General features: G+C 36.4%; 1 protein-coding gene across 1 annotated transcript; it reads right to left on the bottom strand.

Annotated features, from left to right (window-relative positions):
• Positions 1–4,406: 4,406 nt before the first annotated feature.
• LOC132175753 (cellulose synthase-like protein G3) lies at positions 4,407–10,824 on the bottom strand. Its single transcript, XM_059587794.2, has 6 exons — positions 10,203–10,824; positions 7,673–7,822; positions 7,259–7,384; positions 6,537–6,980; positions 5,189–5,536; positions 4,407–5,068 (listed from the first exon to the last, which is right to left on the bottom strand). Exons 1-6 carry the CDS (start codon positions 10,797–10,799, stop codon positions 4,517–4,519), a joined length of 2,217 nt encoding a protein of 738 aa, XP_059443777.2. The 5' UTR covers positions 10,800–10,824; the 3' UTR covers positions 4,407–4,516.
• Between the last annotated feature and the right edge of the window lie 2,203 nt (positions 10,825–13,027).

Raw genomic sequence — 13,027 nt, 5'->3', positions numbered from 1 at the left:
AGATTAAAACACTAAACTCTAACCCTAATGTGATTGACTTTTGGGCCAAGCCCATTATTAAATACGGACTCTAAAAGCATAAATTAAATATTAAAAACCATTACAAAATAATACTAACTCTAAACTAATATTCTTTCTTCATTCTGCATCATGAAGTCTCTGAAATATTCATGCCTAGAAAGATATTTCTCTTTCTCAAAGTGTTTTTAACGTTATGATCAAAGTTTTTGCTATTGCAGCCACCTACTTGCTTGAAGAATTAGGATCCTCTCCAGTTCATTTGAACCGGATAATATCCAATTCAAATGAACTAGAGAGGATCTTGTTTCTTGCTTGAAGGGGTGGAGTGACCGTTAAAATGGTACCACATTATCTATAAATGCTAGTGTCCCACGACAGTTGAGCGTTGTGCCAATCAAGTGGCTCCCATTTCTAGAGAAAGTAACTCCATTAACCACGGCCATATATCATATAGGAACAGGATCCTCGATCTCTAGTTCAAATAAACTGGATAATATCCAGGTAGTTATAGTATAGGGTATTTTTATTTTTTCACTTTTTGAAGGGACAAAAATACACATCCACTATAACTAACAAGATATTATCCGATTCATTTAAACTGGAGAGGACCCTAATTCATATCATATATGGAGCCTCGACATAGTACATGATTCGGATCCCTAATAATTTATTGCTCAAATTATTTTTAAGGGTTGCACCAATAATGTGTTTCACACTTTCTTTTTTAGATGGAAATTAAAATGTAGGGCTACTTTTGTGTACCCATCTAATCATGTGCAAACTTTGAACCCGTTTTAGGCACCCAATGACCCACATTTTCAGAGAAAGTAATAATCCACTGAACCACATCTCATTAAAAATCTTCTTATATTTGCTATCTAAATTGCTAAAAATCTCTATCAGATATATCACCATGTAATTTTATTTAAGAGAAAAACATAACAATTGATCATCATCTATTGCTAGAACTAGTATGATAGATTTTATTTGTTTATATTTTTTAGAGTACTTTATTTTTTTCGGAAAGAAGTGTTTTAATATGACATAAAGATTAAAATAAGGAGTAACTTTATTTTAAACCTTTAAAATAAGGAGTAACTTTACATCTCAGTCATTTTGCGTATATTTATTTATTAATTACAAAAAAAGAAAACTTGTACTTTGAAAGGTGTTAATTAAATATGAAATGCATGATTTTCCATCAAATGCTTTTCCAAGTTCAGAGTCCAGACGTGGCTGTGCCCAAAAATGGTCCTATTTGTAGTAAATGGGGTCTTCAATGATTTGTGAGGTTTCCAACTCCCCGCCAATAAGGCAATATGGGGGGTTACATCAAACTTCAACCAATTCCTTCTATTAAATTGATGTGTACTCAACAACATGCCAAGATAACGATAAAGTATATGCAAGAAGAGAAGTGATTAGCAAAAGAGGCAAGAGATAATTTGTTGCTTAAGTCAGTATGAATCAAATGCAATAATCTTAAGAAAAGTAAAGATAGTGTACAAAAGAAAGAGACGAAAGTTCCTTTTTACCTACTGTTGATTGCTCTTTATAGTAAATTTTTCTGTAAATGACTACCTCGTGTTACGCCTTCAGTAGAGATTTCCCTATTGCTAATATTCTCTACATGTCACTACTCTTATGTTGCGATTATCTCATGCTGAGAATCATGAGGACGGTTACTAACGTGTCAAATGAAGGATCATGTGTGATACCATGTAACTAGTCTCAGGTAAATTGATTGATAGATCGAGTATTAGATTTACATGCCTAACATATATGATTCTCATATGCATTTTTAATAAAGTATGTATGCATGTGAGAATCACATGTGTTTGCTGAATACATGTCAATTTAATGGACTAAATTAAAAGGCTTTGTTTGTTAATGTGTTTTATATGGTCTTTCTTTTTTCTTTTCTTTTTTTTTTTTTTAAAAAAAATAGTGTTGATTTTTTTTTTTTTTTTTGAACGGAAATCTAAGGATTTTATTGATTAAAGATCAATGAGCATAAAGCTCTTATAAAGCAGAGCAAAAAGTTCTTACAGCACAAAATATAAAGTTCTGCAAAATCACAGTCATATGCTATAAGGTTACAAAGTCATATATATACAAACAAAAATTCTTACAATCAAAGGTTATCTATGACTTCAATCTTCCACTAACCATGTACAAATACAGTTAAAGAGCATATATGCTCCGAGCATACTAGATCTAAGACATTGGTAGCCAAATTTTCTAACAAAATTTATTTAAACAGGCCGTGAAAGATAACCCCTCACATCAAACTATCCATGCCGTGAAAAATAACCCCTTACACCTAATTATTCCTCCTCGTTCATAAGGGCAGATCTAGAGAGAATAAACATCTTATTAAAAACAAAAAGCGAATAACTTCCATTCGGTCATGGCGTAAATGACCCAATTTACGCCAACCAACCAGCTGATGACAAATCAGCTTATTTTAACTTACAAAATGTACTTACCCACACCAGAATATACCACCCCACCTGCTCTTAAAATGAAAATCATCGTTACAAAATGAAACCGAAAAACCTACCGGCTCTCTTACAAAAAACCCCTGCCCATCGGCTGCCCACCGCCCCCGACCAGTTGGACGAAACAGGCCGACACCCACGCCCAGTTCGATCCCCGCGTCCAGCCGGCTACCCACCGCCCAGCTGGCTGCCCAGCCCACTGTTGGAAGTCAAAATTGCCTAAAATCGAAATCGCCAGTTCGAAATCGCTTGAAATTGGCTTCGAAATCGCCTGAAATCGACTTCGAAAATCCAACGCCGCCCAGCAGGCCGATCTCCCCATCGATCGGGCTGCCTACCGCCTAGCACCAGCTGGCTGCCCAGCCCACCGCCCAGCCTGAAATCAATTGTTTGATCCCTTGATGGAAGGCTCTTGCCTGAAATCGCTTCTCAGATTTTTTTTTTTTCTTCTGGTTATTTAGTTGCTTTTACATCAACTTGTAGTGCATGTGATGGAATTTGTATAATTGCAGCGGATTGATTTGTTCAGTGATTATAGGTAGCAAATCCACATAGATTTCTCATATTTTTAGTCTCTCTTTTTTTGGGTTATTTTGTTGCTTTTACATCAATTTGTGGTGCAAAAATGCGATGAATTAGTATAGTTACAGTAGATTGATGTTGGCTTTGCAGTGGGTTGATTTGTTTAGCGGATGAATTTGCATTGATGTTGGCTTTGCAGTGGATTGATTTGTGGATGAATTTGCAATGAATGAATTTGTATGTAATTTGAAAAAAATTGCCATGATGGGCATCATAATTGCCAAAAATGTCAGCGGGGAGGGGGCAGCGTCTATGCCGGGGAGGGGGCGGCGTGGTCTGGGCAGTGGAGTTTGAGAAATTTTTTAGGTTCAGACTATTTGGTAAGCTTTTGTTAGGGATATTATCGGGTGAAGTTTGTTGTTTGGGTTATTATCCTGTAAAACTAAGCTTATTTTGTATGTTGAAATAATATGAGGTGGCAGCATTTGAGTGGAAGGCAGAAAACTCATGCTTTCTGCCTTGACCGTATAGCAGCAGCACTCAAACAAAAAACACAAACAAAAACAACCAATAAGCAGCAGTTGCGGCCGAGAAAGAGATGATGACACAATAAGGTGGAAGGTGGACAAACGCGACCACCTACAAACAAAAAGAAAAAATTATTAGCTTCAAAAGATAGAAAATGTGTGGCTTTTGTTGGCCGGTAGGTGTGGTACAGAAAATTATTAGCTTCAAAAGATAGACAACAAAGATGACAAATCCACAATGGGAAAAAGGAAAAGAGAGACACACCAATATACCCTACCCCAGACACCTACCGACCAACAAAAGCTGCACATTTATATTATACCCCACTAATTAATCCTAAAATTTCTTCAAAGTAGCTAAAGAAACAAGTTTATATCAATCAAATTTCAGCCTTACATGACACTAAATAGCATTTCTAATGGTTCCTCTATCTATTAGAGTACTATCTTTCCCCACTGAGGAATATGAGTTTTCCTTCAAAGAAGTTCCAGACAAGTGCAAGAGAAGTCTAAAGTAAACGACAGTAGGGGAAATAGCCTTAAAAATAGGTCTGGTCCAAATAAATTTAATTGCTTAATTAATATTATAACGCTTTCTTTTATGTGTGAGTTTCGAACTTTTCCTTAATAGATAACGCTCAAAACGTAAAATATTTAATTGAAATGAGATGTCAATTACATAAACAGGATTCAAACTCAATATCTTTTTTATGATACCATGTTAAATTACTGGCTATCTCAAAAGCTTAAGTTAATTAGAAAAAATAAATTTAATCATTTAATTAATATTCTAACACTAATATCAAGTTGAAAGCATTATTTTTTTTTCCTTACCATTGTAATTCACTAATTTTCATGAACAAATACTAAAAACATTTATTCAATGAAAAGTAACAATTAAGATAGTACAGACTATAGAGAGTAGGAAAATCAAAGTTCATAATTTCAGTCCCTCAAAGCAATAGAAGCTGCGGCAACAAGACCACATGCCAGAAATGTTGAAATTGTGGTAATTCTAACAGGCATCCTTCCTTTATCACCTCTCAACACCATAGCTCCATAAATTGGCAAGGAATTCACCACCACAAAACCTGCTATGAACATCTGCAGAAACATTCCCTCCAATTGTCTGCCTCTGAAAACCAGCGAAAACAGCCCCCAAACAAAAGACACCAAGTTGATGATTGCTGCAGCTGTTAGAGACACAAACATGGGAGATGGGACTCCAAACTCAAACACCCCTTGCTCGTATCTTTTGCTCTGTTCATCGTCAACCACTTTGCTTGTCACATTGAAACCTTGTGTGGAGATGCCGAAGGATTTGAGAAAGAACTCTGTGGATCCAAACAAGTAGCATGTGACTCCTCTTATCATCCATATTCTCTGATCATTCCACCATCTTTGGATCGTTCCATCAAATAAGATAAACTCAAGGAAATCTTGTCCGTAGGCTCCTATGAAAAGAAATACGTACAATAGGAACCATGGCTCTGATACCTGCAATATATATTAATAATTAAAGAACATAATAAATATTAAATATTAATTAAATGATTAAATTTACTATTTTTTATTAATTTAATTTTTTAAAATAAATAAGTGCAAGTACATATGTACCATTGGGAATATGGTAATTCCATTGAGGAGAGCTAGCTGAGGGAGGAAGGCGTAGATGGTGATTGGGATGGACCAAAACGCCCACATACCAATATGGGCATAAGCAAGGCCCATGAGAAGACCCATGGATCTGATGCCATAGGTCAGTGGGCTGAACTTAGAGAAAACCACCTCAAGTAGGCCAATGGCCCATCGCTTTTGCTGATTTAGCAAATCAACAAGGGTAATGGGTGCATCACCCAAAAATGCTGCCCTCTTAGGATTGCAGAATATGGACTTCCATCCCTCACATTGCAGCCGATAGCCCGTGTAGTAGTCCTCAACCAATGATCCATATCTAAAACCCACCTGTGCATTTTACCAAAAAAATAAAAAATGTAAAAATATATTTTTTTATTAAAATTGCCTTGCTACATATAATTAAGAATTGCAAATATGTAAAGATGTGATACTCCAAATTATGTGTGTTGTAATAAGTATTGTACAAGTATGCATTTAAGTTTTACAGTAAAGAGACATGTTACACATCATTCTTTCAATTATTTGTTTTTGCAAATTTAATGGATCCACTATTAAATTTGTGGACTCATGTGGGTTCTACACAAATTCAATGATTAACTTACCCATTCACTATACCAAGATGGGTGAAATGAAGAATAATTTTTATCTTTTGAATTAGGATCTCTTATAGTTGATTGTCAATTTGCATGTAATTCACGTAGTTCTATAGAAAGGGAGTTACGAAGCCCAATTGTCATAGGCAAGTGGGCCCCACATCCCAAGTTGTCAGAAGTACTTGAATTTCACAAAAATTTGGGCAGCCCAAGAGAGACGAGTTGCAAAACCTACCTACCCCGAGCAATGGCAACTACCTAGGATGCAAGACCCTACTTCTTTGGGCAGATGTGCCTCACAACCCCCATCTCTTAGACTACCCAAATTTCACACAAAAAAAATTAGAGCAACTTAAAAAGAGAACATTCGAATCTGATGTTCCAACAACCCTTCTCTCTATGGTGTTGCCAAATTACAATTACAACAATTTAGATTGCAAATTATAGAAAATCCTTATCCAGATTTCTTTGGGATAGCATGTGAATGTCATCGAAAGGAATGCTAGGGTTCTCAAATTTTTTTTTTTCCAAAAATTTGGTTCCGAAATGATGTGTCACCATCTTATCCCGATGCATTTATTTACTAAAACTAGAGATTATATGATATGGTGACATATCACTTGGGAACCAAATTTTAAGAAACCAATCATATTTCTCTATGGTCATTTCCGTCTCAAACCAAATGGTATACTTGAAGAAAAATAAAAACGATAACTATAACAAATAAATCTTACCTCAGAACCCCATTTGGTATGATTCTCATAATTGCAGCCTGCCACCTTATGCGACAATTCAAAAATTGGTTGAGACTGGATAGGTTTGTTCACAACATGGGATGGTCCCAATTCAGGGATTTCCGATGACAACAATGTTAAGGGACCTCCAAAGAACACTCGCCGACGAAAAAAGCACCCTGTTCCGACATGGTTAGGCCCAGCTAGTCCATCAAAGCCCACCGGATTAATTTGAAATAGACGTTTAAACTCACAAGCATAGGTGTCATTCTTGTTAATACCCTTAAAGTATTGAGGAAATTGAATGTATCCTATTTTGGATTGACCATGAGGATTGAGTAGGTAACATAGGACACGAAGAGGGGTGGAGGGATCATTGGAGTACATGTCACAATCTAGAGTTAGGATGAACGGAGCATTGGTCATGGCAGCTGAGACCCGAAGCTACATAGTCACAGAAGAAACATTGATGAGATCTTTTACTATTCACATTTTGAATTGCGTATGCAAAATATATAACATGGATGATGATCTGATACAATTGACTATGTAAATTGCATTCAACTTGAGCAGCCCTATTGAGAGGGTGTTGCACTTAGTAGTTGGATCTCACAATCCACCTCTCTTTGGGACTGCCCCAATTGCATTAAGTCGAACATCTCAATTGTAAGAAATATCAATCCGACATTATATGGCTAGCTTTTATATGTAGGGATGCTTACCAAGACATTAAGGGCACCAGCTTTAAAATGGTGTGGTGAAGTTTTGCTTTTCTCTCTGGAGACATAGATGAGGTTTGGCATCAAATGGCCAGTGATGTCTTTGTCTTTGCTGTTCTCTAATAAAACCTGATTTAGAATATTAATTAAATTATTAAATTTATCATTTGTTATCAATTTAAACTTTCAGAAAATAAAAAGTGATTTAATATGATATGAGAAAAGATCCTAATTTGAAACATTGTACTCGTAATTCACTTGTCGTTTCAACATCTTGGACTTCACTTATTGACAGGAATTTTAAGTCCACACATGAGAGAAGTTAGAATATTAAATTTAATGATTAAATTCACGCGAAGATATTTTTTCAAATTTATGTTAATTAGAAAAATATAGTTTCACATTGAGAATACATACCTGAATAACAGTGGGATGATTTTGGCGGGTGGATCCATGAGTCCATTTGAGAAATGCTTTGCGGTCTTCTTCTCCGGTGATGTACTCATCCCCAACTTTCCCTCTCTCCACAACATTCTCTACCCTGAATTTCATGCTATCGTACATCGTCTGTAGCATATATATATATATATGAAGTCGCAGAGATTAATTATTTAATGTACAGAAACAATAGATAATTATCTAATAGGCTATCAAATTCAAAGGGACTTGATAATTAGTATGGTATATGACTATATATATGATAATATAAAAAGAATGTTAAATTGCCTGCGAAATTTTTTTAAAATTTATAGATAAAATAATACAAGTTCTGATTCAATCAAATCAGACTTGCTTGTATGTGTTAAATGTTTCAAAAAGTGGAATGACATTAATGGATTGAAAAGTACCACTCATGTGTTGTGTTAGCCTTTTTTTTTTTTTTTTTTTTTTTTTTTTTAAAAAAAAAGGACTAATTAATACTTTGAACCCCGATCAAGATATCAACTACCACTCATTTACACGTTACTCTCATAAACTAACATATGTCACACTCAACCGCCTTAAACTACTATTTCTTGGCAAAAACTCCCTTTCACGAGGTCAGCTCATTAAATCAAACAAAATCTCAATCATTGGTATAACCTATAAGCTTTTAAGACATATAAAATGAAAAAAAATACCATCAAATAAAAAAATACAAAAGAATAGTGGTTGTCAAACCAGCCATAGAGGTGTTTCGTGAGAGTGGTTTGGACACGCTCTAAGGCCGGGTGGATCAATCACCCCAAATCACCAGGGGTGATACATGCATGGGTGGCCCCCTTTTTTTGATTTTTTAATTATTTTTTATAATATTGCTACTTTAGTGGTATTTAAGTAAATTTAGTGTCTAAACTCCTAGTAATATATATATTTTTTTCATTTCACAATTAAAAAACCCATGTGTATGCCAAGTGATTAATATTAATTCCATCCCTTTTAATCAACAATCTTGACTAAAGTCTGGGAGGTGATTTTTTATGCCAACTATTAGTAATTTAAGGTGGCTAGGTGTGACAAATGATAGTTCGTGAGAGTAAAACTGTAAATGAGTGATGATTAAATGGGTTAAAAGGTTCTTTTTTAAAAAAAAAAAAAAAATTTGAGGTGACAACCCAACTTGTTGGAGGCAGGACAACGTACGTCGTTGTAACTTTCAATTTGTTAATAAAAATAAAGCTTCCCGACAAAGTAGCGCAAGTTTTCTTGTTGCACGCAGGTTCAATATTTTGTCTTGTCTGCAATATTCCTTGCAAGTTGGTTCTTTACAGCTTCGTTTGGCAAGGGGAGGGCCAGCACCGTAACTGGAACGGGTACTGTTTCAGCTACAGTGCGGGGCTGACATTTTCAGCTTTTCAATTTTTTTTTTTTTTTTTTTTTAAGCAAAATATTATAAAAAATTAAAAAAAAAAAAAAAAAAAAAACAGAAAACAGAAAACAGAAGGGAAAGATGGGGTGGTTCCAGCCACCCCTTGGCCAAAATAGGGTGGCCGGACCACCCCATTTTTGGCCAAGGGGGTGGCTGGAGCCACCCCTGGCCGATCTGGAGGTGGTCGAACCACCCCCGTGGCTAAGGGGGTGGTCCGGCCACCCCGACCACCCCCTTGGCCCAAAAAAAAAAAAAAAAAAGGATTGGTGCATTTGGGGGTGGCCGGACCACCCCCAAGGGGCTGGGGGTGGTTTCGGCCACCCCATACTAGCCACGGGGGTGGTTCGACCACCCCCAGATCGGCCAGGGGTGGCTCCAGCCACCCCCTTGGCCAAAAATGGGGTGGTCCGGCCACCCCATTTTGGCCAAGGGGTGGCTGGAACCACCCCATCTTTCCCCTCTGTTTTCTGTTTTTTTTTTTTTTTTTTTTTTTTTTAATATTTTGCTTAAAAAAAAAAAAAAAATTGAAAAAGCTGAAAATGTCAGCCCCGCACTGTAGCTGGAACAGTACCGTTCCAGCTACAGTGCTGGCCCTCCCCTTGCCAAACGAAGCTTACGTTTTCCTTTTTTGTTCTTTTGTATATTTTATCTTTTTTTTTTTTTTCTTTTTTTCTTTTTTTTTTTATAGAATAAAGTTGAATGCATGGATGGAACCCTGAACGACAGTTCAACTTATATATGGTCAATGTATATCAGCTACCAACTGGTCAACTGTCAATGCATCCAGCAATCATTTTTCACTAGACTTTAGCCAGTAAGACCATTTTTAGTAGCTTTACCGAAATAGTAAGTAAATTTTAGTTATTTTGGTGAGTGAAAAAGTTGAAAATGTAAAAAAAAAAAAAGTGTCTCCAGCAATCTATCTGAGAGAAGTGATCGATGATTACCTTGAATCCTCCAACTCATCAAATATATGTGATAATTATAAGGAATTAACCCAAAAAACTTTGAAGAAGAAGAAGAAAAAGGAGGTTTTAAAAGAAATATTTATGAATAATTTCATGCATATATATATCAAGAAGCTTTATTGTGTTTTACCTTAATCTCCTCAGACTCAGAGCTCCAAGAATTAGTCGAAGCAAAATATGCTTCTGGGCTCCGGTCTACTAAATTGTTCTTTCTACAAAACGGCAACCAATGGGTTGCAAACTTAGCAGCCTCCATGAAAGCAAAGAGAGTAAGCTGGGAGCCCCCATCGTCGGACACGTAGACGGAGATCTTCTCCGGTGGATAATCGTACCCCATCACCGACAAGGCCGTGTTTGCCACTCCCATCGGCGGCTCCTTGTAGGGGTCGGCGGTGCATATGAACACGTCAAGTGGAGGGAAATCTGATTCCTTCACGATCTTTCCGAGGTTGTCGGGGAACTCATTACGATATATAGGACGCATGCGATATGGCTGCGTGGCAGCCCACATGAAAGCGAGAAGAAGATCGGAGATAAGCATGGAGAGGGAGATGAAGGAGGAGGGTAAGGTGGTGGAGTTGATGAGTTTGAATGAACGGTGATAGAGCAAGGCGAGGATGGCACCTGTATAAACTGCAGCAAACACACGATTAAAACCCGTCAGGCGCGACGGCTGAAGGGTGTGAAGGGGAGGAGTGGGGCAAGCTCTGCTGCTGAGAGCCTCCATTATTTTTTGAGGAGGATGATATGGGGGTGCAACAGTGCAAGTGGGTGTTGATTTATAGGCATCTTCACTCCTGCGTGGAATGACACGTGTGGAGTGGAGGGCTTTGATAGCAGAGCATGCACACGTGTGGAGGAACTAGTGAATTCTGAGCCATAAACAAAGCATGAAGTGTACAGCATTATTGATGTACATTATTTGGTATTTCAATTTTCCGCGGCTCTACATTATTGGTGTCTCATTCTTCGATGATGTGAACAGCATGAAGTCGCCAGTCCTGATCACAATGCACATGCGAGTGGATATTAATTATAATTATTTGTTATTTACTATTTATTATCTTTATAGGCGGGTGTGAATGTGATTAGCAAAAATTAGTATTTGCATATATATATACAAATTTAGTTAGCGATTTTAGAGCATACAAATGCGGATATTGTCAATAATTTCATCCGTATCTGCATGTATAGCTCTATCAGAAAGAACATTAATTAGATTTAGATTTTTAGTAATTTGTTCTAAATTGATAGTAATCCAAACAAAAAATGCATGTGAGAGAATTTTTATAAGGCTTACATGTGCAAGTATACAGATAGTCCCCCCTCTTGTGGGAACATGTTAAAAAAAAAAAAAAAAAAAAAAAAAAAAGAAAGAAGAAGAAAGAAAGAAAGAAAGAAAGAAGAAGAAGAAGAAGAAGAAAAAGAATAAGTAAAAGTATACAGATAGTCCAAAATTTCTTGCACAAGAAGTGTCCTGACAGCTAAATTATTGTAAATGTCTATCCAAGAACTTTTGTTATAAAAGTATACGTTATGGGGAAATCCCTTGAGAAATCCAAGGACAAGCAAAAGCAATCAATAAGTTGTTAACCTAAAAAATGTAGAGTAACCAAAATTCAAAAAGTTATGGTATTAGATAGCTAGCTTAAAAACTCTCCATTGGAGAGCATTTGGATCATCTCCAGTCGGTTTGGACCGGAGGGGATCCAGTCCTAGTTAATGTAGGGGTATATTTGTCAAAAAAAAAATTGGATAAATATGCTCCTACATTAACAAGGACTGAAGAGAATCCAAGTCCGATAGGATCCAGTTAGTACATTTAGGAGGAGTAAAATGGTCTGAAAATAAAATGACCATTTTACCCCTCTTAAATACACTAACTGAAAGTGAAATTGAAGATATTTGTTTTCTTCTCAATTGAGTCTCTCTTAGAGAAAAAAATATCTGACTTAAACATTGAAAGCTCATCTCTAGCTTGCGAGCTAGCAACACTCCAACTGTCTCCTTCTTTGAAGGTGACCGTTGCTCATATATATATTTGCAGGTCTTTTGCACTTATGTTTTGATTAAACTTGGTGTAAATATGATATAAAGAGTTGAGGTGAATAATGAAAGGTATGAATAGAACCATTGATAATTATGAATTCCCAACAGATCAGGTATTCCACAATGATGCGTTGGTATCAATTATTTATTTGAAGTCTCTGGCATATTCATGCCTGAAAAGATATTTCTCTTTCTCAAAGTGTTTTTAACGTTATGATCAAAGTTATTGATATTGCAGCGTCCTACTTGCTTGAAGGGGTGGAGTGATCGACGGTGTGAAAATGGTACCTCATTATCTATAAATGCTAGTGTCCCATGACAGTTGAGTGTTGTGCCAATCAAGTGGCTCCCATTTCCAAAGAAAGTAACTCCATTAGCCATGGCCATATGTCATATATGGAGCCTGATAGAATGCATGGATTATTTTTAAAGGTTGCGCCAATCATGTGTTTCACACTTTCTATTTTAGATGAAAACCCTTCAAAAGTAGGGCTACCTTTGTGTATCCATCTTCTGATCATGTGAAAACTTTGAACTCGTTTTAAGCAGTAGGCATGGGGTAGCTCCAAGAAATTATTTGCACTCAATGACCCACATTTTCAAAGAAAGTAATAATCCATTTAACCACATCTCATGAAAACCCTCTCATATTTGCTATCTAAATTACTAAAAATCTCTATCAGATATATCACCTAGTAATTTTATCACATCATATTATATTAATGGCCGCCCCTCCACCGATGTCGTGGATCGGTGCAGGTCACAACATGGGGGATCACATGGATAACTTTCTCCAATCAAGAAAGCTGCAAATATCACAAATTAGAACCATCATGATTGTGCGACTTAACTTTTATTTATCAATGAAGAAATTTAAGAGAAATAAATACTTTTATTTTTTATTTT

This window comes from Corylus avellana, chromosome 3 (assembly GCF_965113065.1).
Source record: "Corylus avellana chromosome 3, dhCorAvel1.hap1.2, whole genome shotgun sequence".
Classification (NCBI taxonomy): domain Eukaryota; kingdom Viridiplantae; phylum Streptophyta; class Magnoliopsida; order Fagales; family Betulaceae; genus Corylus; species Corylus avellana.
The sequence above is the reverse complement of the archived record's forward strand: the minus strand, read 5'-3'. Positions and strand labels throughout refer to the sequence as shown.

Bases quoted from the DNA above. Each gene is read 5' to 3' on its own strand.
- LOC132175753 (XM_059587794.2), bottom strand. From the start codon at position 10,799: ATGGAGGCTCTCAGCAGCAGAGCTTGCCCCACTCCTCCCCTTCACACC. The intron at 7,385-7,672 runs GTATGTATTCTC...ATTCTAAATCAG, and splicing joins ATCATCCCACTGTTATTCAG to GTTTTATTAGAGAACAGCAA. The intron at 6,981-7,258 runs GTAAGCATCCCT...GTGACTATGTAG, and splicing joins CTGGTGCCCTTAATGTCTTG to CTTCGGGTCTCAGCTGCCAT.